Source organism: Phocoena sinus, chromosome 7 (genome assembly GCF_008692025.1).
Source record: "Phocoena sinus isolate mPhoSin1 chromosome 7, mPhoSin1.pri, whole genome shotgun sequence".
Taxonomy (NCBI): domain Eukaryota; kingdom Metazoa; phylum Chordata; class Mammalia; order Artiodactyla; family Phocoenidae; genus Phocoena; species Phocoena sinus.
Window position 1 is genome coordinate 30,808,552 of NC_045769.1, and position 24,819 is coordinate 30,833,370.

Genomic DNA, 24,819 nt, shown 5'->3' on the forward strand with positions numbered 1-24,819 from the left:
TAGAGGGCAGAAGACTCTGTATTTGGTTCTGTTCTGTGTTATCTATGATGTCTAAAAAATTCTGTATATTCCCTCCTACCTCTCTTGGTAAACAGGATAAGTTAAATGAATATATCCTCAGGATCAGGACATTTGTTTGAAAAACAGTCAAGTCAATGCTTAGATGACAGCTTTAAGAAATCAGAGTAACTCTTTGGCAAGCATTCCTCAAATGTGCTCACTTACTACCAGTGACTGGGGATGGCACAGGGGTGGAGGTCTTGGAAATGGATGGTCACTGAGTGCCAAACATCCTTACCTAGCTCATGCATAATCAAGGAGAAGGTTGTCTACATTTGTCACCCCTGGAAGTTCTCAACTTAGGCAAACATAAGTCTAGTAGAGTCCCAAGAGTAGGGCTCTCAGAAGATGGAAAAAAAAAAAACTAATGAGAACATCAAGTTTTAAAGAGAGGGGATGGAGGAAAGTAGAGTTAATGGTATATCAGTTACTATTAGCACTTATCTGGTCATAGAGATTCTTTCATTAAGAGATTTCTCATTATTCTTTAAAAGTCACTTAAAAATTGATGGTAATATGTTCTAAGGAAAAAAATCTGATTGCTTTGTTCAACTGATGAATTTTAACTCTCTATGGATATGGCATTTATCACTGGGATTCCCAAACTGAACCAAGAGTACTTTGGCTCTGTTTGTAGAAACTAAAAAACACATCTCCAAGTAATCTACTGTATTCACTGTTCAAATCCCTACACACAGCCTCGCAAAGCTGTGAATCAGAAGTGAGAGCAAAAAAGCTGTTAAATGAAAGTAAAATTAACAAGAAAAATCACTAGAGAAAGAGACTGGGGACAAACACCAACAGAGGCATGAACCGTGCATGACAAAGCTGTGACTCACTGAAATATTAAACCTCTGAAGTCAAGCAACTGTTTGGGAAAGAGACATCAATGATCCTGCATTGCCCCAGGAGCACAAGAGATGTTCACAGCTGGCCATGAAGCTTTCCTGTTAACACTTTTCCTATCCTTCATCATCCTTATCTTTGAATTTCCCCAAACATACTTTTTCAGTATGTTTTCAGTTTTCCAGAAAACTAAGAATACATGTTCCCCACTTGCTTTACTTCAGTGATATCAGAAGCTACTCAGACTGAAATATTTGGGTCTTAGCTATAAAAGAGGGTCTACATAATAAGAATTGCCTCCCACAACAATATACTGAACAGCATCAATATATTGTAGCATCAATCTATAATTTTTGCATTACGAAATGGAATTAAAAACCAAAAGAAGAGATATCATCTAGAGGTAATCTGTGGTGGATTCCATGGAGTGATTCCCTAAAAGCCATTAGAACTCCTTTCTCCCTTGTCTTTACTTACTGGAAAGATGAAACACTATTTCTCAGTACCGCCTTGTAACTACAAGAGACTTACAGGTTTTGCCAATGAGAAGTTGTTGGGGTCTCCTGGGAAATCTTTTCAAAGAGATGAACTTGACTGGCACATTTCATTGGCCATTTGCACTTTTTTCCTACTTTCTTCTTGGAGAGTGGACACAAAGTCTGGAGCTGCAGTAGCCATCTGAGGATCACGAGGCAACATGAGAAAAAGGCCTAGCCGCTGGGGGAAAGTAGAGGAAAAGAAACGAAAAGAGGGCCAGGGCCACCTACTTTCCTTGAAGGTTGAGACAAGTATATCAGTTGGGTTTTCTATTGTTTACAGCCAAACGGGGTCTGACTGAACACACTGTTGCTATTGACAGCTCTTCTGAGGCCCCTAGAAATTTGGCTAGTCTGTTCTGTAGACAACTGTTGAGCCCAACTCTGAACCAAACGGACATTCAAGTAACACGGTAGGAAGATAACATTAGTTCTGATGACAAGCTTAGGGACATCTAATGAGTTACGGTTTTTAACAGTCTTCCACGATGTTCATGGATGAACCGAAAATGCACACCAGATAAACAGTAGACTGGATTCATAGCTAACTTAACATCTGAAGGAGTATCGATTGATGGAGGTCTCGAGTGATGAGTTGCAGGGATTGTACCTGACATTGACCAACGATCTTATCGATAACATATACGAGTCCACAATGATTAAATATGAGGGTGGTATAAATCTAGGAAGGATAGCTAATATATTGGAGGACAAAAATCAATACTTTAAAATATCTTTATTGGCTATAACAATTGGCCAAACCTAACAAGCAAATATCTAACTTGGTGCAATGAGAGCCAATAATGACAGCTGATCAGCTGCCTTGTTAATTAGGCCACATTAACAAGTGTAAAGAATTAAGACCAAAGGATGTTAAGAGTCCCATCGATTTCTGTGCTTTTCTGACCGTATCTGAAACACAGCATCCAGTTCTGCATGGCACGCTCAACAGAGGGCAGTCATAAACTTAGTAGACTTGAGTGTACTCAGAATATGCCTACCAAGAAGGCTAAAGATGTGGATTATGACATAAGACGTGACTAAGACAGCTAGGGGAGTTTATACTGAAGAAATGATTATACTTCTCAAGGTTATGTATTTGTTCTCTTCATCCTTGTAAAGCCAGCTCTGAGCACAGAGCCTGCCTCATGTTGGAGTTCAATAAATGTTTGTTAATGAAGGTGGTCATAGCAGCCACTTCAAATACCTGAAGGGCTAATAATGAGGTTTAGATTCTGTGTCCAGGTAGGTTGATCCAGAATCTATGGTAAATGTTACTTGGCGCAAACATTATTTATTGAGTGTAGACTGTTCTGGGAATTGTAGAGATAGTGGTGAGCCAAAGCAGGCAAGGTCCCTATCCCCATGGAGCCTGAACTTGAGGCCAATCACCTCCAAAAGGAGCTGTGTGCACCCCGTCTGAGAGGAGGAAGAACACATTAGAACTATTACTTATGTTTAAAACAAAATCTCATTCTTTTATTAATTTCTATATTTGGTGTGTAATCTACAATGCATATATTAGTAAGGTAGATAAGTGAGTATCACTTAGAAACAAATACACATAATCTGGGGAGTTAACACCCAAAAGCATTTTTACTGATGGGGTGTGTGGTTCAACATATCTGGCTAACTCTGGTAAAGAATTTCAGATAACCCCATGGGGTAACGCAGAACCTCAACTGCGTCAAGGGCCACACACACTTTCCATTGCCCCTACTTGGGACTACTGTATCCTCACCCAGACATAAAGCTGTAATGGTCATATACTGTGGGGGCCTTGAAATGCTGGCATCGCGGAGGGAGCCTAATGCGTTATAAACCCTAGGTAGTTGTCAGGCTTTGGGGACGGGACTTAACCCATGCTCTGTTCAAATCCTGGGAGAAACAGTCCCGGGCAAATGCAGTCTTTTGAATCCGACATGGTGGTAGGGATTTTTTTAACCACCATCTTGTAAAGATGAATCCTTTATAAGCCAAGTGTTTCTCAGAAGGGCTGAGCATTCAGGGTCAACCCTTGAGAAGCAGGGAGGTAAGAGGCAGAAGCTGCCCCTATTCAGAAGCCACTGTGAACCACACAATATGACATGTTCCTTGGACACAGAGATATATGAGCAAATAGAGGTATACTTTATATAGATACCCCCAAAATGCAAAAGGTAAAATCGTACTTAAGCATCACAACGTGTGAGGCTGTTTATATAACCTTCCTTTTGCAGATGAGGATCAACTGCCTAGGCGGGGTTTAATTCCACGACTAAGTCTCACAGTTCAACCCTCCGTGAGCCCTGCCCTACCTCTCAGGATGGGGTCCAGACTCCTCACGGAGGCCCACCAGGCTCTGTCATCTGCCTTTTGCCCAGCTCTCTGACCCTCGTGTCTTATCTCTTGTCGTTACTCCTCTCACTCCGGTTTCTATTTTCTATATTCTAGCGTTTCCTCTAGCTCCTCTCACACAGCGTGCTTCCTCTCACCTCCTGGCTTTCGCCCACACTGTCCCCTGTGCCTCCAACCCAGCAACCCCAAACTCAGCAGTCACCCCATGCTTCCCTTACAGGAGCACTTTTCACACTGTGTTCTCATTGCATGTTTACATTTGTAGCATCCACTGGACAGTAAGCTCCGTATGGAGAAGAAGGTCCCTGTCTTCCTCCTTGTTTCCTGATGGACCCAGTACTGAACTCAGGTCCTGACACTTAGTAGACACTAAATAAATAAAGTCTTGACTCCATGCTGTGCTATCTTGGGCAAGTTACCCAGTTTCTCTGGGCCTCAGTTTCTGCAATGATAATAAGAGAAGGCTATTCTGGATGGTCTCTGAATTCTCTTGTTAGCTCTGAAATACTGTCATGTAAAGAATTTCAAAGTTGCAAGCCTTCCCATCTTACCACTACTCTTCTCTCTCTGTACCACCATGCTCACTCAGTTCTCACTTCCTAATCAACTCTCTTATTGTAATTTCCCCTCTCCTCCTATCTAGCTATTGACATCGTTCGCTCTAAATTAATTAATAACCTTTTAGTGGCCATATCCCAAATCCTCTTTTTAGTCCTCATTCTAATGACCTCTCTGAAGCATTTGAAAATCTTACCACTGTGGTCTCGGCTAAACATCTTTCTCCTAGTTTTAAGCTAAGGTTTCTGGCTGTTTCTTATTTTCTCCTGTCTCCAGTGCCACTCTCTTATCCCAGACCCTTGCCATCCTTCACTACTCTAATCATATCTTAATTTATCTCACCATCTAACCACCTTCCTTTTTGTCTGCCATCAAGCTGGCAGAGCTATTTTCCCCAAATACAGATCTATCAGCTCATTACCTAATTATGGCATTTTGGTGGCTCCCATTGTACACAGGATCACCCACTGCACACACACTACTGCTCATCCTTCTGGAGCCCAGGGCAGACACCACTATTCAAGCATAACTGCAGAACCCTTCTTTCTTCCTTTCTTTTCTTTTTTTTTTAATTAAGATTTAATTTTTTTAGAGCAGTTTTAAGTTCACAGCAGAATTGAGGGGAAGGTACAGAGATTTCTCATATACCCCTGCACCCACACATGCATAGCCTCCCTGCTTAATAACATGCCCTGCCAGGGTGGTACATTTGTTAAAACTGTGAACGTCCACTGACACATCACTATTACCCAAAGTCTGTAGTTTACATTATCGTTCACTCTTGGTGTTGTACATTCTATGAGTTTAGACAAATGTATAATGACACGTATCCGTCTTTATAATATCATACAGAGTATCTTCACTGCCCTAGGAATTCTTTGTGTTTCACCCGTTCATCTCTCCCTTCATCCCCAACCTCTGGGAACCTGATCAGAACCCTTCTTAACACAGATTTGCAGACAGCTACTACCAGTTAATAAGTGTGAGTATAGGATGGAACCTATTCATTCACAGTTTGGCTCCAATCTGCTTTCCAGCCTCATCTCCTCTCACTTTCCTTCCCATCCACTCTCCATGTTCTGGGTGCTTCTGAGCTTCCCTAATGTGCCATGCTCTTTCCGGCCACTTCACCCCTGTACATGCTAATTAGTCTGTAAGGAAAACAATTTTTCTACTGTATCTGGTCAGTTCTTATGAATCCTTCCAGAGCCAGTTCAAATATCATTTCCTTTTGGAGACCTTTTGTGAGCAGCAGAGCTAGAAAAGAAAAGCTTCTTTTTCTTCTGTTTACATTAAGTTGCAATTATCTATTTTTACATGTGTTGATTCCCTCCTCCCTAGAATATGACTTCCTCTGGAATGGGACCATATCAGTCATCTTTGTATCATCCCTAGAGCTTACAACAGTAGCTAGAACACAGTAGGTGCCAAATGAACACTTACTGAGTGAGTGAAAGTCTGTACAGATGACTAAAAGAATGACAGTCCTCTGACTGTAAATAAGGTAGGGTTAGAGCTCAGAGTTCCTGCTCATGGGCACTGTTCGGGATGCTGCCACAGCAACTCGCTCAGACTCACCTGGACCCAGGCATGTTGGAAAGTTCAGAACCTCACTGATAAAAACCAGTAATAATAATAATGATGATGATGACATGATGATGATAGCTAACATTACTGAATGCTTATTATGTGCCAAGACAAAAATTGCTTAAGACTTAAAGAACAAGGAGCAGAACAATTTTTAAATACGATTAAAGATAAGAGCAGAATAAAGATAATTCTGAGTATAAAGAGTTACACTTTGATCTGTTATCCAAAAATATGACAACTGTCTAAAACTCCACTGAAAGAACCTTAGATCATTTATTAATACGAAGAGGTCAGAGCCAAAGGAAAGAATATTGCTTATACGTGTCTGGGCTGGGCGGTAAATAACAATTTTTTTTCCCCTGATATCATTCTATAGTGGCTACAGTTCCAATTATCCTAAGAAATTTCTGTCCAGGTCAAATCTATGTGGGTGAAAATTAGCTTCAGGATAGAATCTTCTAGTGTCCCAAAGAACAGTCATAATGTTTGGCCAAAAAAAAATAAGCCTTAGGTGACAGAAAATTGAGGAGTGATAGCATTAACTGTTGTATGCTCCTGTTGGAGACTTTCAATGCACATTAGCCATTGGGGACAAGAAGAAAGAAGTAAGAAAACCTGTTCAGTGTGGCTTAACACAGAATTCTCCACGTGCATTGGAGGAGTGGACATTTTTAAACAGAATGCTTATTATTTATTTTCATGGAATTAGAATCGGAAATATTGGCTTTGGAGGTTCCTAGAAACAGTTCTGCACTGGGATTCTAGCAGAGGGTACTTGCCATGGGGTTTACTATGAAGACCTATCTGATTCAGAGAAGGGAAGATTGGCTGTCGTCTGGGCCAGAAGAGACTCATGCCTGGTATCATTATTTACGCGATAAAAATTCAACCCTTTATAAAGGCTTGGGAGAAAAAGGCCGGCTTTTAATCAGTCCTCTGAATTAACAGTTTTGTTACGGCTGTCTCACAAAGTCACAGGAATTTATATTTTCATTCTATCCCAAAGAAAAACTTGACCATCTTTCTTTAATACTATCAACCTGGAGGCTTGACAGTAAGGATTAAAAATTGCTCCTTCCTTCCCACTTGGTTATTGGAAAGGCTCTGAAAGGTAATCAGTCTTGTGAAGCTGCACTTCACAGTCTGCATAAAAACGCCATGATTTTCCTTCCTCTCCCCAACCTAATTGAAAGTGCATAATATCACCCAGCTGGGGAAATGTAAATGGTAAACATATACGATATATCATGCCATCACACAAAAGCTGGTTACTGATAGGGACTGGGTGGTTGTCAGGACCAAAGGGAATCTGGAAAACAAGTCTTTTTTTCATCTGGAATGAGAGCTCTTTGTGCCTGCCACCCTTCCCCCCTCATCTCCTCCCTCCAGACTTCAAGTTACAGCAGATTAAACCAAGGTCAGTCAATTCATTCCTTCTGTGTGTAATTCCAAGGGTCACCTAACAATATATATTGACTAACACTCTCCTATACCAGCCTTTCAAGGGATAAGGCATTTTGCTTTTGGCAGGAGGTGGGGTTGGAATCATCTTGTTCCCTACCTACTTCAATTGTACTGACAGATAGTCCTATTATCTCTTTCCTCAGCTGTGAAACCTAAAGATCCTTGGCCTTGTCACCTCTTATCTTTCTCTACTTCATCAAACTCCTATTGCCAAGATTATCTCCTTTCTACCTCTGATCACCCATGAATATCTATGCAGGATCACATATGCCTCCAGCAGAAAATCCCAATCTTTGCAAAGTCTTCTGGAATTCGGAGGCTATCTATAATTACACCCACTTAGAAGTCACCACTCTCTTCACTGACTCTTCACCTCCAAGTGTCATGCCATCTTCTTGAATAAGTCTTATATAGTAGGGCCCTTAGGAGAAAGGACAATATTCCTTCAAAGTTTTATCACTAGCTCTCTGTTACAATATTCCTTCAAAAATTGCTCCCTGTTGCCTCATGAACTCAACTACTACTATTCATTCATGCCACCTTAGAACTGTCAATTGCTTTATTTTTGATGGCTGATACCTTACGGGTAGGTCAAAGCATAGCACTTGTCAAGGGTACTATGTCATTTCAGTTTTAGTAGATTGAAGGATATATTTTTATCTGCTTCAGCAGTAGAGATGATTTGAAACTTACTGAATTAAAACTACATTCATCTTTCAATAAGTTATATTACCTGTCAACTGGCACTGGTGGATGGTATGGCTTGTTGACCTTGGCATAGAGACCCTCTAAGTGGTCTCTCTCTGGAGACAGTGGACGGCCATCCCGAGGGTACCCCAGTGGTCCAGCCCGAGGGGGAGATGGAGACCTATAGACATTTGCTGATGCACATGGCTCCCGGAAGTGGTTTACTCTGGCATAGTTGGGGTCCATTTCATCATCGTCCATATCATGCAGTGATCCAATTGCGCCAGCGGCATAATCAATAAGACCTCTTGCTTGCTTTTCCCTTAGCTCCTGATGTTTTGCCCCAATCCTGAAAAATGCAGAACAAGATGTATGTGAGTTTATATGCTGATACAATGAGAGACTCTCCTGTATCTATGTTAATTCCCCCTAGTCAGTCACTTAACAGTCACTTTCCTGGATACTCAAGATCACACCATGCAGAAATGCCAATAGCAGATTTCACAGGATTAATTTTATATCTCTGACCTTTATTTGTTACAGGGTCTTTACTTTTATAGCAATGCTATAGGTATTTTAATACCCTGCCCACTGATGACTGGGCTGATTGCAGAGTCAGAGGCTGACTTTCAGTAACATTTCCTCCCTATAAATGGGAACAGGCCATCTTTGGTGTAATATTAAAGAAGTCTGACTTGGGACAGGGATGCATGTTCAAGAGCCCATCAGAATCTTATACTTTGTCTGTGATTTTATCATTTGGTGACTTTGAGTTCTAGTGTATTCTTCTAAAGAAAAGAGCTTGCAAAAATTGATTTAAATATGAAAAAGAAATACAGGGGCTTTCTGGTCACTAAAAGCAGTGGGATCAGAGATAATTTATGAGAGACTCTAAGTTTTTTGGTTACACAAATGGGGATCATTGTGTTTCATTATACAGGGGCTAGGGACAAAGTAGAATAGTGAAGAAATTAATAGGCTCCTGACAGAGACGAATTGGCACATATAAGTGAATTAAACACCATTACTGGCAGAACTCCACAGCTCTAAAGCCTTTAGTGATATTACAAAATGCCACGGCTAATCAGTGTACTTACTGTGTAGACTGGGAATGGGAGCAGAAAAAAATACTTTGGTGGATTCCAAATCCAACTGAATTTTGAGAATTTTTCATTTAGTCTGGAAAGTGTTAGGCCAGATCTCCTAAATTCCCAGTTACATGTTAAAATGGAAAGGTCACTGTGGCATCTTACTGGACGATGGTGATTTGATGGTGTCGGGAGGTGTTCTCCACTAACGAGGAGAGAATGTATCCTCACATCACCGGGTAAACAAGGTACCTTGTGTACAGGAGGAGAAAAATAAGATGATGCTGGCTCAGGTGGTGAAAGAAAGACTCAAGGAAGGATGGGGATAAATCTGAAGAACTAGGCTCAGAGAATATGAGAGGACCGTGGACTAGAAGTGAAAGATCTATATATGCCTGGAAATGTATATTGAAGGCCTGGATGAGTGAAAAAAACAGAAACTGAATTCTCTCAGTATCTTTTCCTCTTCAAATAAAAACAGCTATTTTTGCACATGGCAGCTAGTCTTATTTTACAGAACATCAAACTCTTTGTAAAATTCTTTAAAAGCCATGATTTTTCAAGGTCTTTTCCCTTTTGGCAGAATGGCTTTTTTTCCCCTTTGAGTAGAGAGGAGGAAGGAAAAGTAAAAAGATGAAGAAGAAGGTTTAGGACCAAAAAAACAGTATCTTCAAGTCACAACAGATGAAAATAAATGCCAGGATACATTACTGCGTATCTCTTTTGACTAGGTCAAATCACGTACCCTACACATGAGTAATGAGAAGAATTTATATTTTGTGCAAAGGGGAGCTTGAATCTCCAAGGGATTTTGAATGAAGATGAAAGGAAGATTACACAGCAGGGTACCCGTTAAGAGGCCCTGCCTGTCCTCTTTCAATGCATGTTAGTTCCAGATTCATGGATGTTTGTTTTGAATAATTTTTGATGAAGAAGATAACCTGCTCCATTCTGCAACAAAACAATCTTTCCAGGGACGGTGCAGACTGGATTATTGGAGGATGCTTGCTGCACTGTGATGATATGGCTGGATTTCCATTGCAAATAGAGCACAGGACATCAATAAAGTTAGGGGGTGGCATTTTGTGTGGTTACTATTCCTCCTAAGTGGGATGCCTTCTAGAGAAATCACTCAGCAGAAAGATGAACATCTCATGGCTGCCACACGGGGCTACACTGGTGCATTAAAGAAAGAGGAAAACACCAAGCTTGACTTTTAAAAATCACAGAAATAGAACACTAGAATCTGGGTTCCTTATTTCATCATTTCTCCTTTTTAGAGGTTTTCTCATTAATTAAGCTTGCTGAGTATGTAAAGACTCTCAGATGAAAAGTTACTCCATATATGCAAAGCAATATTTTACCTTGCATTTTTCCTTTCTAAAACAAAACCAAATTTCTCCTCTCTGCGCCACTGAGTGTTTCAGTAACTAATTTCATATTAATCACTCAGTAGGTGAAATAGTAATGTCTGTGAACCGTCATTATTATGCCATATATCAGGATCTCTCCGCGTGGGGGAGGACAAGTCAATCTCTGTAAAGGGGTGTATGGAAGCAGAGAAGACTCTCTCAAGAGAGAAATGTCAAGGAAATATATATTTTTTTGGTTGTTCTGACCTCCCTCTGTTCCAATTCAGTGTGAGAATTCTAATTGTTTATATAGTCATTTCCACGTGGATGTCTCCTTACCACTGGGAATTCAACCTGTTAAAATATCTATTTTTCAAAATAGTCCTGGATAATATCCCCTTTTGATTGGATGGTACCACCAGCTTCCTCATTCTCTCCAGCACACTTGCCTTTGAATTGTTTAAATCTCCTCTTTCTCTCTTCCCCTACAAAAACATTGTTATTTCTTTTTTCCATTATACCTCTTGGATAGCCTCTTTTATTTCCATTTCTTTAGCCACAGTCTAGTGTTCAGGCTTTATATTGCCTAGATCTGCACTGTCCAATATGGTGGCCATTAACCATATGATGCTATATAGATTTAAATTGGAATTAATTACAATTAAAAATAATTTAAATTCAGTTTCTTAGTTTCACAAACCACATTTCAAGTACTCAACAGCTACATGAGCTAGGGACTACTATATTAGACAGTGCAAATATAGACTAATTCCGTCACTGCAGCAGGTTCTATTAGACTGTGCTGGCTAGATTATTCTAAGATTTTTTGGACATGTCACCATATCCCACTTTAATCTGTACCTTAAAAGGTGATTAGAATAATCTTCCTCAAAAGAGCATTTATATCATATCTCTGTCAGATCAAGGATCTCTAACAGAAGATTGTGATAAATGATAGAGTAAGAGTATGGTTATTCTATTTTGTTCCCTGAGCTCTAAATGAATGAACAACTGAGAAATTGGGAAGAAAATTCCATCTACAATATAATTAGAATACATCCATAATCTTAAAACATGCAATGAAATTCAAACTCAATCCAAAAGGGATAGTATATCAAGAGTTGATATATACCTTTGTCTCTAGCAGGGTAGGCATTTTACTGAAAGTAAGAGAAAGAGTTCAGAGGACTATAGACAACAAACTTTTACTTAGAAAAAGAGAGTTTGAAGACAGGGGTAGGACATTGGGATTGTAGGGTGAGGTTTGATTGCGAGGTTCCAACCTCAGAAGGGAGAAGAGGCAGGGTTAGAAGAGACGGATTTCCACTAAAAGAGAAATTTCCTTCTACCCTGAAGAAACTTCATGGAGGTAAATGGGGAGAAGAGAAGAGAAGCATGAACCTGCTTTGTAGCTGACACGGCAGGATGAGCAGAGCAGAGATAAACACGAACCCAGCAACATAAAACCTTAAGTCATTTAAGAGGCTTCACTAAGCAGGCTGATCTCTTGTTAGGGTGATGTGCTCTCCCAAAATGGAAGGCCATAGAAAACAAGCCCTCAGGGCAGTGCACCCAGCAGACCAGGCAAGAAGATATTTTGAGAGAACACATGGAATTCAAGTGGCTGGTGACCTTAGATCACTATGCCCTGTCATCTAACATTATATTTTAGTACAGATTTCTAAAAAAAAAAAATTAAACACCATAGAACATGGAATTAACTTAATGGGTGATAATAAGCGTTAAGAAAATTAAATATAATAAAAGAGAAAATATTAGGGGTTATTGCATATAGTAAGCATTAAGTATTGTGTCAAGAGAAAAATCAAGTCATCTAAAAATCCAGGCAAATTCAGGCTGGCCTCAAACATAAATAAAGACAAAAGAAAAACGTTTTCAAACATTTACAAACTCAAGAGAATATAACGCTTGTTGACCCATCTTGCAAAACTACTTAATAATGAATAGCAGCCAACCAAGAATTGAATCCAAATGAAGAATTCAGCCCAGCAAAGCTGGGGAATGACAGGTGTGGAGGTGAGCAAAACATTCATTTAAATATAAAATGAAGGCTAAACATTTGTAGGAAGAATAATTACAGAAAAATGTAAATATTATAAACTCTGACAATATAAAAATACCACTATGAAAATCAGAAGCTAACAAGGAGGTGATTTAGGAGAAAGCATTCCTCACCTTTTAAAGCAGGCATCTGTAGTTACTGCTTAAAGTTGATAAATCAGGAATTGGGTCATAGTATATGAAATACAATTACAAAAAACCCAGTAAAACAACAAATTATCAGCAGAAGAGAAATACACAAAACAAAACCACAACCATAGAGTAAAAAATAGAAAACAGAGGAAGCAGTAAAAAAGAGAGTAACAAAATATAAGATTTATCTATTATGACAATAAATGAAAATGGAATAAATTTCTTTATTATAACTAAAGGATCCCAGATATGATCAAAAAAAAAACACACTACATGTTATCATAATGGTGAAAAATAAGATACAGCCTATATGTGCTGTATCTTATAGGGGAAATTAAATATTGTACAATTTAAAAATAGGGTCATGCTATTCCTATATTAAAAAGAAATAAGATATACATATGGGTCTAGATATTAGTGAATATTTGTATGTATATGTACATATCTTTGTACATGCATAGGAAATGTCTGAAAGGATACACAAAAAATTCATAAAAATGGTTGCCTCTGGAGAGTGGAATTGAAGGTATACTGTTTGCATTTTTATACCATATATATTTAGGATACTTAAAAAAGTTTTTTAAATATAAAAAGTCCTGGGCTTCCCTGGTGGTGCAGTGGTTGAGAATCTGCCTGCCAATGCAGGGTACACGGGTTCGAGCCCTGGTCTGGGAAGATCTCACAGGCCGCGGAGCAACTGGGCCCGTAAGCCACAATTACTGAGCCTGCGCGTCTGGAGCCTGTGTTCCGCAACAAGAGAGGCCGCGATAGTGAGTCCCGCGCACCGCAATGAAGAGTGGCCCCTGCTTGCCACAACTAGAGAAAGCCCTCGCACAGAAATGAAGACCCAACACAGCTATAAATAAATAAATTAAAAAAAAAAAGTTATCTTTAAAAAATATATATATATGTATATATATATATATATATATATATATATATATATAAAGTCCCTTACAACTACTTACTACCTGTTGTAGTGAATCAAAATTGAAACAGAACAAAACAAAACAAAACAAAACAAAACACTAAACAGGTACCAGCGGGCATCCTTTGTTTTCCAAACCTGATTTCTTATGACTCCATTATCAACTCAGTTATGCTAACGATTTTCTTCAAATTACTATTCATTGAACATTTATTTGGTCCCTTCCAAATCAACTGCTTTGGCCTAGAGTACCCATTCTCCACCAATCAACTATGGAGATGAGGCTAAACTCACTCATTTACAGCTCCTCATAGACCTCAATAATTCTCCTCCTCCTCTCCTACTTATGTATCCAGCAAATTCTCTATTAATCTGCAATTGTTATATGCTACTTTGGAAATAAACAAAACAAAATAAAAATCTTTTATTGATGCATTTCTGGATATTCTGCTTCTATAACTAGCCTACAAGCTCTTTGAGTGTCATGTTTTTCTTTCTGCTAATTTTGACTGATTGATTTATTCACTCATAGCTCCTGATATTGTACTGTATACCAGAAAGAAAAAAGGAACAATTATCAGTCCCTGGCTCATTATCAAGAAGATATAAACAAGTAATAACAATTCATTGGGAAAACAAAGATACTGCACGTACAAAGGGTAAGAGTCAATTCAGCTTAAGGGTTTTGAGGAAGAATCATGAAGGCAGTGCCACATGAACTGGGCTTTGAAGGAACTTATTCCAGGAGCAGGGAAGATATATGGAAGTGGTGTGAGTAACTCAGTCAGAGAGAGGGACACACGCAAATGGGCACAGATACACATGATTTACCTAACGCCGGGGTGTAAGTCTGATGTGGTGGGACACACTGGTTCGAGTTATCCACCTACAGCTCCACCACCAAAGTAACACATTTAGTAAAAGTTACTGGCAAACTTCTATTAGGTTTATGTAAGTTTGCCTAATATTAAAATTTTTGGTGAAGAAAATCCTATTACAACTTTTTTGTTGGTTTAACCATTTATTATAAAATGAAAAAAGATACAGAAATTCATACAAAACAAATCTAGGGATTAAAGAACTGGTATAAAGCAAACATATTTGTAACTATTACTGAGGTCAAGAACTCGACTTTTGTGGGATATCCCAGAAGGTCTCCATGTGTTCCCTCTTCATCACAAGCACGTCTATATTATATAAGTATCTCCTTTCCTCCACATTAAGAATCCTGTTTCTCAAGACACAGAAAATGCCAGAACTACGTATCACATGGTTACAACATGCTTTATATTACACATATAATAGTTTCAAAATAACAATACCAATAGCACCACTGGTATGATTATTAAAAAGAGTTAAACTTCTCTTTTTATAAGCTCTTCCCCTCATCCCTCCATTTTTGTAGTTGTACTATATTTACATTGTTGAAGCATATAGCTGCTACATACTATACTTCTACTCAACTCTCATTTAACCTTGGTTCTATAAGTAACTCATAAGGACCACAATCCTAATGTCAATGAACATGCAGTCATTTCTAGACTCCTCAGGAAGAACTCATGGGATCGTGTTGCTTAAGTTGACAACAGTATACCCTTTATATTTGAAAGCCAGTTTTCCTGGATATAAAATTATTGGCTCACCTTTTTCTCTTGACTATTTAAAACATGTGACTCCATCCTCTATTTTCTATGACAAAGTGTTGCTGATGAAAAGTTGGAGGACTGTCTAATTTTATTTGTCATAAATTACTTATAAATAACTTGCTCTTTTTGCTTATCTGGTCAAATTATTTTATTTGCTTTTCTTTAAAGTCTAATAATATTACTAGAAAAGTCATTTCGGTTTGATAACTCTTTCAGTATGTACTTTTACATATACTTTTAAATTTTATATCAGGGAAGTTTCTTGAATTATAGCTTTTATTATTAATGTTGTGTGATACAAGTTGGATATAAAAAATCAATTGTGTTTTTATATACTAACAGTGAGCAATCAGACAAGAAAACAATACCATTTAAAATAGGATTAAAGACTATTACAAACTTAAGGATAAATTTAAGAAAAGACACTGAAAACAATAAAATACTGATGAGAAAAATTAAAGAGGATCTAAATCAGTGGAGAGTTATATCTTGTTTGTGAATCAGAAAACTCAATTATTAAATGACAATTCATCCAAATTGTTCTACAGGCTGAATGTCATCCCAACCAAACTCCTAGCAGGTTTATTTTCCATAGTTATGTGATTTTAAAATTTACTTGGAAAGTTAAAGGGCCAAGAATAACCAAAACACTTAGCAAAATAAGAATAAAGTTGGAAGACTTACACTATTAACTTCAAGACTTAACTATAATGCTTCTGTAATTAAGCCAAAGGTTAGACATATAAACGAATGGAACAGAAAACAGAGTCCAGTAACAGACTCATACGTATTCAGTGAAGTGATTTACAACAAAGGTGCCAAAAAATTCTATTAAGAAAGGACAATTTCTTCAACAAGTGCTACTGAAGAAACTAGATATCCATAAGGGAAATAAGAACCTTGTGCCTTACGTTATACCATAACAAAAATCAATTCAAGATGCAAGATAGGCCTGAACATGAAGGCTATCACAATAAAACTATTAGAATAAAATAAAAGAGAATATCTTCACAGCCTTGGGGAAGGACAATAGAGTACACAGAAAGCATGAGTCATAAAAGAAAAAACTGGTAAATTCGACTTCATTAAAATCAAAACCTTCTCATTAAAACAAATCAAGAAAATGACAGGCAAATGAGAGAAAATATTCGCAGCACACATATCTAACAAAGGATTTGTATCAAATATATTGAAAAAAATAATTGCAACTCACTAATAAAAAGAAAAATGACCCAATTAGAACTGGGCAAAAGGCTTCTACAGATACATTACAAAATACGATCTAGAAATGCCCAATAAGCAAATGAAAAAGTGCTCAGCATTATAAGACACCTGAGAAATGCAAATTAAAACCACAAAGAGGGCTTCCCTGGTGGTGCAGTGGTTGAGAGTCCGCCTGCTGATGCAGGGGACACGGGTTCATGCCCCGGTCCGGGAAGATCCCACATGCTGCGGAGCAGCTAGGCCCCTGAGCCATGGCCACTGAGTCTGCGCATCCGGAGCCTGTGCTCTGCAACAGGAGAGGCCACAACAGTGAGAGGCCCGCAAACCCAAGAAAGAAAAAGAAAAAACACAAAGAGACACCCCTACTAAAATGAAAAAGAATGACAGCATCAAATGTTGGGAAGGATGTGGAGCATCTAGAAATTTCATATACAGCTGGTGGATGTATAACACAATATAATCCCCTTGGGAAAAGATGTGGGATTTTGTCAAAAAACTAGACATACACTAAGCTATGACCCAACAATTTACCACTCAGTTACTAATACAAGAGAAATGACAACATATTTCCACAAAAATCCTTGAAGAATGCCCAGTAGTAGCTTTATTCATCAAAGCAAAAAATGGAAATAACTCAGATTCATCAGTAGGAGAATGTATAACCAAACAATGGTATATTCATACAATAGAATATAAATCAGCAGTAACAAAAAATAAACTATGTAGTGAAATACTCAAGAACAGGGGTGAATCTCAAAATTATCACACTTAGTGAAAGAAACCAGACACAAAGGAAGAACTTACTACATGATTCCAATTATAAGAAATGCTAGGGCTTCCCTGGTGGCGCAGTGGTTGAGAGTCCGCCTGCCGATGCAGGGGATGCGGGTTCATTCCCCGGTCCAGGAAGATCCCACATGCCGTGGAGCGGCTGGGCCCGTGAGCCATGGGCACTGAGCCTGCACGGCCGGAGCCTGTGCTCCACAACAGGAGAGGCCACAGCAGTGAGAGGCACACGTACCACAAGAAAAAAAAAAAGAAATTCTAGACCAGGCAAAACAATCCTATGATGACCAGGAACCAAGATGGTGGAGTAGAAGGACATGCTCTCACTCCCTCTTGTGAGAACATCAGAATCACAAAGAGCTGCTGGACAATCATCGACAGGAAGACACTGGAGCTCACCAGAAAAGATACCCCACATCCAAAGACAAAGGAGAAGCCACAAAGAGAGAGTAGGAGGGGCGCAATCACAGTAAAATCAAATCCCATAACCGGTGGGTGGGTGATTCACAGACTGGCGAAACTTACACCATAGAAGTCCAACCACTGTAGTGAAGGTTCTAAGCCCCACGTCAGGCTTCCCAACCTGGGGGTCTGGCAACGGGAGGAGGAATTCCTAGAGAATCAGACTTTGAAGCCTTGTGGGAATTGATTGCAGGACTTTGAGAGGACTGGGTGAAACAGAGACTCCATTCTTGGAGGGCAAACACAAAGTAGTGTGTGCACTGGGACCCAGGGGAAGAAGCAGTGACCCCAGGGTAGACTGAACCAGACCTACTGAACCAGACCTAACTGCTAGTGTTGGAGGGTCTCCTGCAGAGGTGGGGGGGGTGGCTCTGTTTCACCATGGGGACAAGGACACTGGCAGCAGAAGTTCTGGGAAGTACTCCTTGGCGTGAGCCCTCCAAGAGTCTGTCATTAGCGCCACCAAAGAGCCCAGGTAGGCTCCAGTGTTGGGTTGCCTCAGGCCAAACAACCAACAGGGAGGGAAACAAAGTTTTACTGAGCTCTGCCCACCAGAGCAACAGTCAGCTCTACCCACCACCAGTCCTCCCATCAAGCCTCTTAGATAGCCTCATCCACCAGAGGGCAGACAGCAGTAGCAAGAAGAACTACAATCCTGCAGCCTGTGGAAGAAAAACCACATTCATAGAAAGATAGACAAGATGAAAAGGCAGAGGGCTATATACCAGATGAAGGAACAAGATAAAATCCCAGAAAAACAACTAAATGTAGTGGAGACAGGCAACCTTCCAGAAAAGGAATTCAGAATAATGATACTGAAGATGATCCAGGACCTCAGAAAAAGAGTGGAGTCAAAGATCAAGAAGATGCAAGAAATGTTTAACAAAGACCTAGAAGAATTAAAGAACAAACAAACAGAGATGAACAATACAATAACTGAAATGAAAACTACACTAGAAGGAATCAATAGCAGAATAACTGAGGCAGAAGAACAGATAAGTGATCTGGAAGACAGAATGGTGGAATTCACTGCTGTGGAACAGACTAAAGAAAAAAGAATGAAAAGAAATGAAGACAGCCAAAGAGACCTCTGGGACAACAATAAACGCAACAACATTCACATTATAGGGGTCCCAGAAGTAGAAGAGAGAAAGGACCATAGAAAATATTTGAAGAGATTATTGTCGAAAACTTCCCTAACATGGGAAAGGAAAGAACCACCCAAGTCCAGGAAGTGCAGACAGTCCCATACAGGATAAACCCAAGGAGAAACAGGCCGAGACACATAGTAATCAAATTAGCAAAAATTAAAGACAAAGAAAAATTATTGAAAGCAGCAAGGGAAATATGACAAATAACATACAAGGGAACTCCCATAAGGTTAACAGCTGATTTCCCAGCAGAGACTCTACAAGCCAGAAGGGAATGGCATGATATACTTAAAGTGATGAAAGGGAAGAACCTACAACCAAGATTACTCTACCCAGCAAAGATCTCATTCACATTCGATGGAGAAATCAAAAGCTTTACAGACAAGCAAAAGCTAAGAGAATTCAGCACCACCAAACCAGCTCTAAAATGCTAAAGGAACTTCTCTAAGTGGGAAACACAAGAGAAGAAAAGGACCTACAAAAAGAAACCCAAAACAATTAAGAAAATGGTCATAGGAACATACATATCAATAATTACCTTAAACGTGAATGGATTAAATGTGCCAACCAAAAGACACAGGCTTGTTGAATGGATACCAAAAAAAGACCCATATATATGCTGTCTACAAGAGACCCACTTCAGACCTAGGGACACATACAGACTGAAAGTGAGGGGATGGAAAAAGATATTCCATACAAATGGAAATCAAAAGAAAGCTGGAGCAGCAATACTCATATCAGATACAATAGACTTTAAAATAAAGAATGTTACAAGAGACAAGGAAGGACACTACATAATGATCAAGGGATCAATCCAAGAAGAAGATATAACAATTATAATATATATGCACCCAACAGAGGAGCACCTCAATACTTAAGGCAACTGCTAACAGATATAAAAGAGGAAATGGACAGTAACACAATAATAGTGGGGGACTCTACCACCACACTTACACCAATGGACAGATCATCCAAAATGAAAATAAATAAGGAAACAGAAGCTTTAAATAACACAATACACCAGACGGATTTAATTGATATTTATAGGACATTCCATCCCAAAACAGCAAATTACTCTTTCTTCTCAAGTGCGCATGGAACATTCACCAGGATAGATCACATCTTGGGTCACAAATCAAGCCTCAGTAAATTTAAGAAAATGGAAATCATATCAAGCATCTTCTCTGACCACAACGCTATGAGATTAGAAATGAATTAGAGAAAAAAATGTAAAAAACACAAACACATGGTGGCTAAACAATATGTTACTAATTAACCAAGAGATCACTGAAGATATCAAAGAGGAACTAAAAAAATACCTAGAGACAAATGACAATGAAAACATGATGATCCAATACCTATGGGATGCAGCAAAAGCAGTTCTAAGAGGGAAGTTTATAGCTATACAAGCCTATCTCAAGAAACAAGAAACATCTCAAGTAAACAATCTAACCTTACACCTAAACAAACTAGAGAAAGAAGAACAAACAAAACCCAAAGTTAGCAGAATGAAAGAAATCATAAAGATCAGAGCAGAAATAAATGAAACAGAAACAAAGAAAACAATAGCAAAGATCAATAAAACTAAAACCTGGTTCTTTGAGAAGATAAACAAAATTGATAAACCATTAGCCAGACTCTTCAAGAAAAAGAGGCAGAGGACTCAAATCAATAAAATAAGAAATGAAAAAGGAGAAGTTACAACAGACACTGTAGAAATACAAAGAATCCTAAGAGACTACTACAAGGAACTCTATACCAATAAAATAGACAACCTGGAAGAAATGGACAAATTCGTAGAAAGGTATAACCTTCCAAGACTGAACTAGGAAGAAACAGAAAATATGAACAGACAAATCACAAGTAATGAAATTGAAACTGTGATTAAAAATCGTCCAACAAACAAAAGTCCAGGATCAGATGGCTTCACAGGTGAATTCTATCAAACATTTCGAGAAGAGCTAACACCCACCCTTCTCAAACTCTTCCAAAAATTGCAGAGGAAGGAACACTCCCAAACTCATTCTATGAGGCCACCATCACACTGATAACAAAACCAGATAAAGATACTACAAAAAAAAGAAAATTACAGACCAATATCATGATGAATATGGATGCAAAATACTCAGCAAAATACCAGCAAACAGAATCCAACGACACATTAAAAGGATCATACACCATGATCAAGTGGGATTTATCCCAGGGATGCAAGGATTCTTCAATATACGCAAATCAATCAATGTGATACACCATATTAACAAATTGAAGAATAAAAACCATATGATCATCTCAATGGATGCAGAAAAAGCTTTTGACAAAATTCAATAACGATTTATGATAAAAACTCTCCAGAAAGTGGGCATAGAGGGAACCTACCTCAATATAATAAAGGCCATAAATGACAAACCCACAGCAAACATCATTCTCAATGTTGGAAAAGTGAAAGCATTTCCTCTAAGATCAGGAACGAGACAAGGATGTCCACTCTCACCACTATTATTCAATATAGTTTTGGAAGTCCTAGCCACGGCAATCAGAGAAGAAAAACAAATAAAAGGAATCCAAATTGGAAAAGAAGAAGTAAAACTGTCACTGTGTGCAGATGACATGATACTATACATAGATAATCCTAAAAATGCCACCAGAAAACTACTAGAGCTAACCAATGAATTTGGTAAAGTTGCAGGATACAAAATTAATGCCCAGAAATCTCTTGCATTCTTATATTCTAATGATGAAAAATATGAAAGAGAAATTAAGGAAACACTCGCATTTACCATTGCAACAAAAAGAATAAAATACCTAGGAATAAACCTACCTAGGGAGACAAAACACCTGTATGCAGAAAACTATAAGACCCTGACGAAAGAAATTAAAGATGATACCAACAGATGGAGAGATAGACCATGTTCTTGGTTTGGAAGAATCAATATTGTGAAAATGACTCTACTATCCAAAGCAAACTACAGATTCAATGCAATCCCTATCAAATTACCAATGGCAATTTTAAGGAACTAGAACAAAAAATCTTAAAATTTGTATGGAGACACAAAAGACCCCGAATAGCCAAAGTAGTCTTGAGGGAAAAAAACAGAGCTGGAGGAATCAGACTCAATGACTTCAGACTATACTACAAAGCTACAGTAATCAAGACAATATGGTACTGGCACAAAAACAGAAACACAGCTCAATGGAACAAGATAGAAAACCCAGAGATAAACCCATGCACCTATGGTTAACTAATCTGTGACAAAGGAGGCAATGATGTACAATGGAGAAAAGACAGTCTCTTCAATAAGTGGTGCTGGGGAAACTGGACAGCTACATGTAGAAGAATGAAATTAGAACACTCCCTAACACCATACACAAAAATAAACTCAAAATGGATTAGAGACCTAAATTAAGACCAGACACTGTAAAACTCTTAGAGGAAAACATAGGAAGAACACTCTTTGACATAAATCACAGCAAGATCTTTTTTGATACACCTCCTAGAGTAATGGAAATAAAAACAAAAATAAACAAATGGGACCTAATGAAACTTGGAAGCTTTTGCACAGCAAAGGAAACCATAAAGAAGACGAAAAGGGCTTCCCTGGTGGCGCAGTGGTTGAGAGTCTGCCTGCCGATGCAGGGGACACGGGTTTGTGCCCCGGTCCGGGAGGATCCCACATGCCGTCGAGCGGCTGGGCCCGTGAGCCATGGCCGCTAAGCCTGCGCGTCCAGAGCCTGTGCTCCACAATGGGAGAGGCCACAACAGTGAGAGGCCCGTGTACCGCAAAAAAAAAAAAAGAAGACAAAAGACAACCCTCAGAATGGGAGCAAATATTTGCAAACGAATCAACGGACAAAGGATTAATCTCCAAAATACGTACACAGCCCATGCAGCTCAATATTAAAGAAACAAACAACCCAATCCAAAAATGGGCAGAAGACCTAAATAGCCATTTCTCCAAAGAAGACATACAGATGCCCAAGAAGCACATGAAAAGCTGCTCAAAATCAGTAATTATTAGAGAAATGCAAATCAAAACTACAATGAGGTATCCCGTCACACCAGTTAGAATAGGCATCATCAGAAAATCTACAAACAACAAATGCTGGAAAGGGTGCAGAGAAAAGGTAACCCTCTGGCAATGTTGGTGGGAATGTACATTGATACAGCCACTATGGAGAACAGTATGGAGGTTCCTTAAAAACTAAAAATAGCATTACCATATGACCCAGCAATCCCTCCACTGGGCATATACCCAGAGAAAACCATAATTCAAAAAGACACAGGCACCCCAATGTTCATTGCAGCTCTATTTACAATAGCCAGGTCATGGAAGCAACCTAAATGCCCATCGACAGACGAATGGATAAAGAAGATGTGGCACATATATACAATGAAATATTACTCAGCCATAAAAAGAAACGAAATTGAGTTATTTGTAGTGAGCTGGATGGACCTAGAGTCTGTCATACAGAGTGAAGTAAGTCAGAAAGAGAAAGACAAATACCGTATGCTAACACATATATATCGAATCTAAGAAAAAAAAAAGGTCATGAAGAACCCAGGGGTAAGATGGGAATAAAGACATAGACCTACTAGAGAATGGACTTGAGGATATGGGGAGGGGGAAGGGTAAGCTGTGACAAAGGGAGAGAGAGGCATGGACATATATACACTACCAAACGTAAGGTAGATAGCGAGTGGGAAGCATCCGCATAGCACAGGGAGATCAGCTCGGTGCTTTGTGACTGCCTGGAGGGGTGGGATAGGGAGGGTGGGAGGGAGGGAGACGCAAGAGGCAAGAGATATGGGAACATATGTATATGTATAACTGATTCACTTTGTTATAAAGCAGAAACTAACACACCATTGTAAAGCAATTATACTCCAATAAAGATGTACAAAAAAAAAAAGAATATGACAGAATGACTCTATACAGGTATATTTCTTGTATAGTGAGAACAATGTGATACTGCCCAGATGTGAATCATGACAGGTTTTTTAAAATAGGTGGGATTTCCTCTAAAGAGTGGAATGTACATGGTGTCAATCATGATGGTTATCTGGCTGTCAGCTGCCTAGGGATTGGAGGTGTGTCCTTCAACCTGGAAAGCAGAACAGACAATATGTAAGTGGAGTTGGGGATTCCCTACTTGGTTGTGGGCCCTAGAGGAAATTTACATCTTTGTCTTGGCTCTTCCACATGGGGGCAGGGATGGGAAGGAGAAAATAAGTTATCCTCAGAACAGGAAACAAGCCAAGAGTTGTGAAGCCAGAAAGCCTAGCAAGGTGCCTGAAAATCTGTTCCAGAGCTTTGGGTACCGAATATTAAAAACCTTCTCAGACCATGGAATGAGTTGAGGCCTGGGAGCCCTGGAAGCTCCTTAGCTAAGGTACGATCAGAGAGAAATGTGTACCTCATAAGCCTAATTCATTTTATGTTTCTTTTATTTTCTTGGTTCATTTGCTTTGTGTTCCCTTAGGTTGGAGCCAAGTATTTTTAAAATTTCTACTAATTTTAGTTGAAACAAATGAGAGGGTTTTCATCTATGCTTGAGCTGGAGTTTTAACAGGAAGTAGGGCTCCTCAGCGAGCACGTGAGGCAGATACATTGAGAAAACCCAGAGGGAGCAATGTCGGGCCCCCACTGTGCAGCATGCAGGATCTTAGTTCCCCAACCCGTGTCCCCTGCTGTGGAAGCCCAGAGTCTTAACACTGGACCACCAGGGAAGTCCCTCTTTATACTGTTTTTATAGAAGAAGTTTCCACAGAATATTTTGTCTGGAGATATCAAACAATTAGAAGGGGACTTCCCTGGTGGCGCAATGGTTAAGAATTGGCCTGACAACGCAGGGGACATGGGTTTCATCCCTGGTCCGGGAAGACCCCAAATGC

The 24,819-nt window shown here is 39.2% G+C and overlaps 1 protein-coding gene across 2 annotated transcripts in view; it reads right to left on the reverse strand.

The window, feature by feature from the left end:
• The window catches only part of PARD3B (par-3 family cell polarity regulator beta), a 1,051,931-nt gene that overhangs the window by 190,256 nt on the left and 836,856 nt on the right, over positions 1 to 24,819 (reverse strand). For both annotated transcript variants that reach the window (XM_032637435.1, XM_032637436.1), the window contains one exon: positions 8,125 to 8,427. In XM_032637435.1, the coding sequence (XP_032493326.1) occupies positions 8,125 to 8,427 (303 nt within the window). The remainder of the gene's footprint in view (positions 1 to 8,124; positions 8,428 to 24,819) is intronic.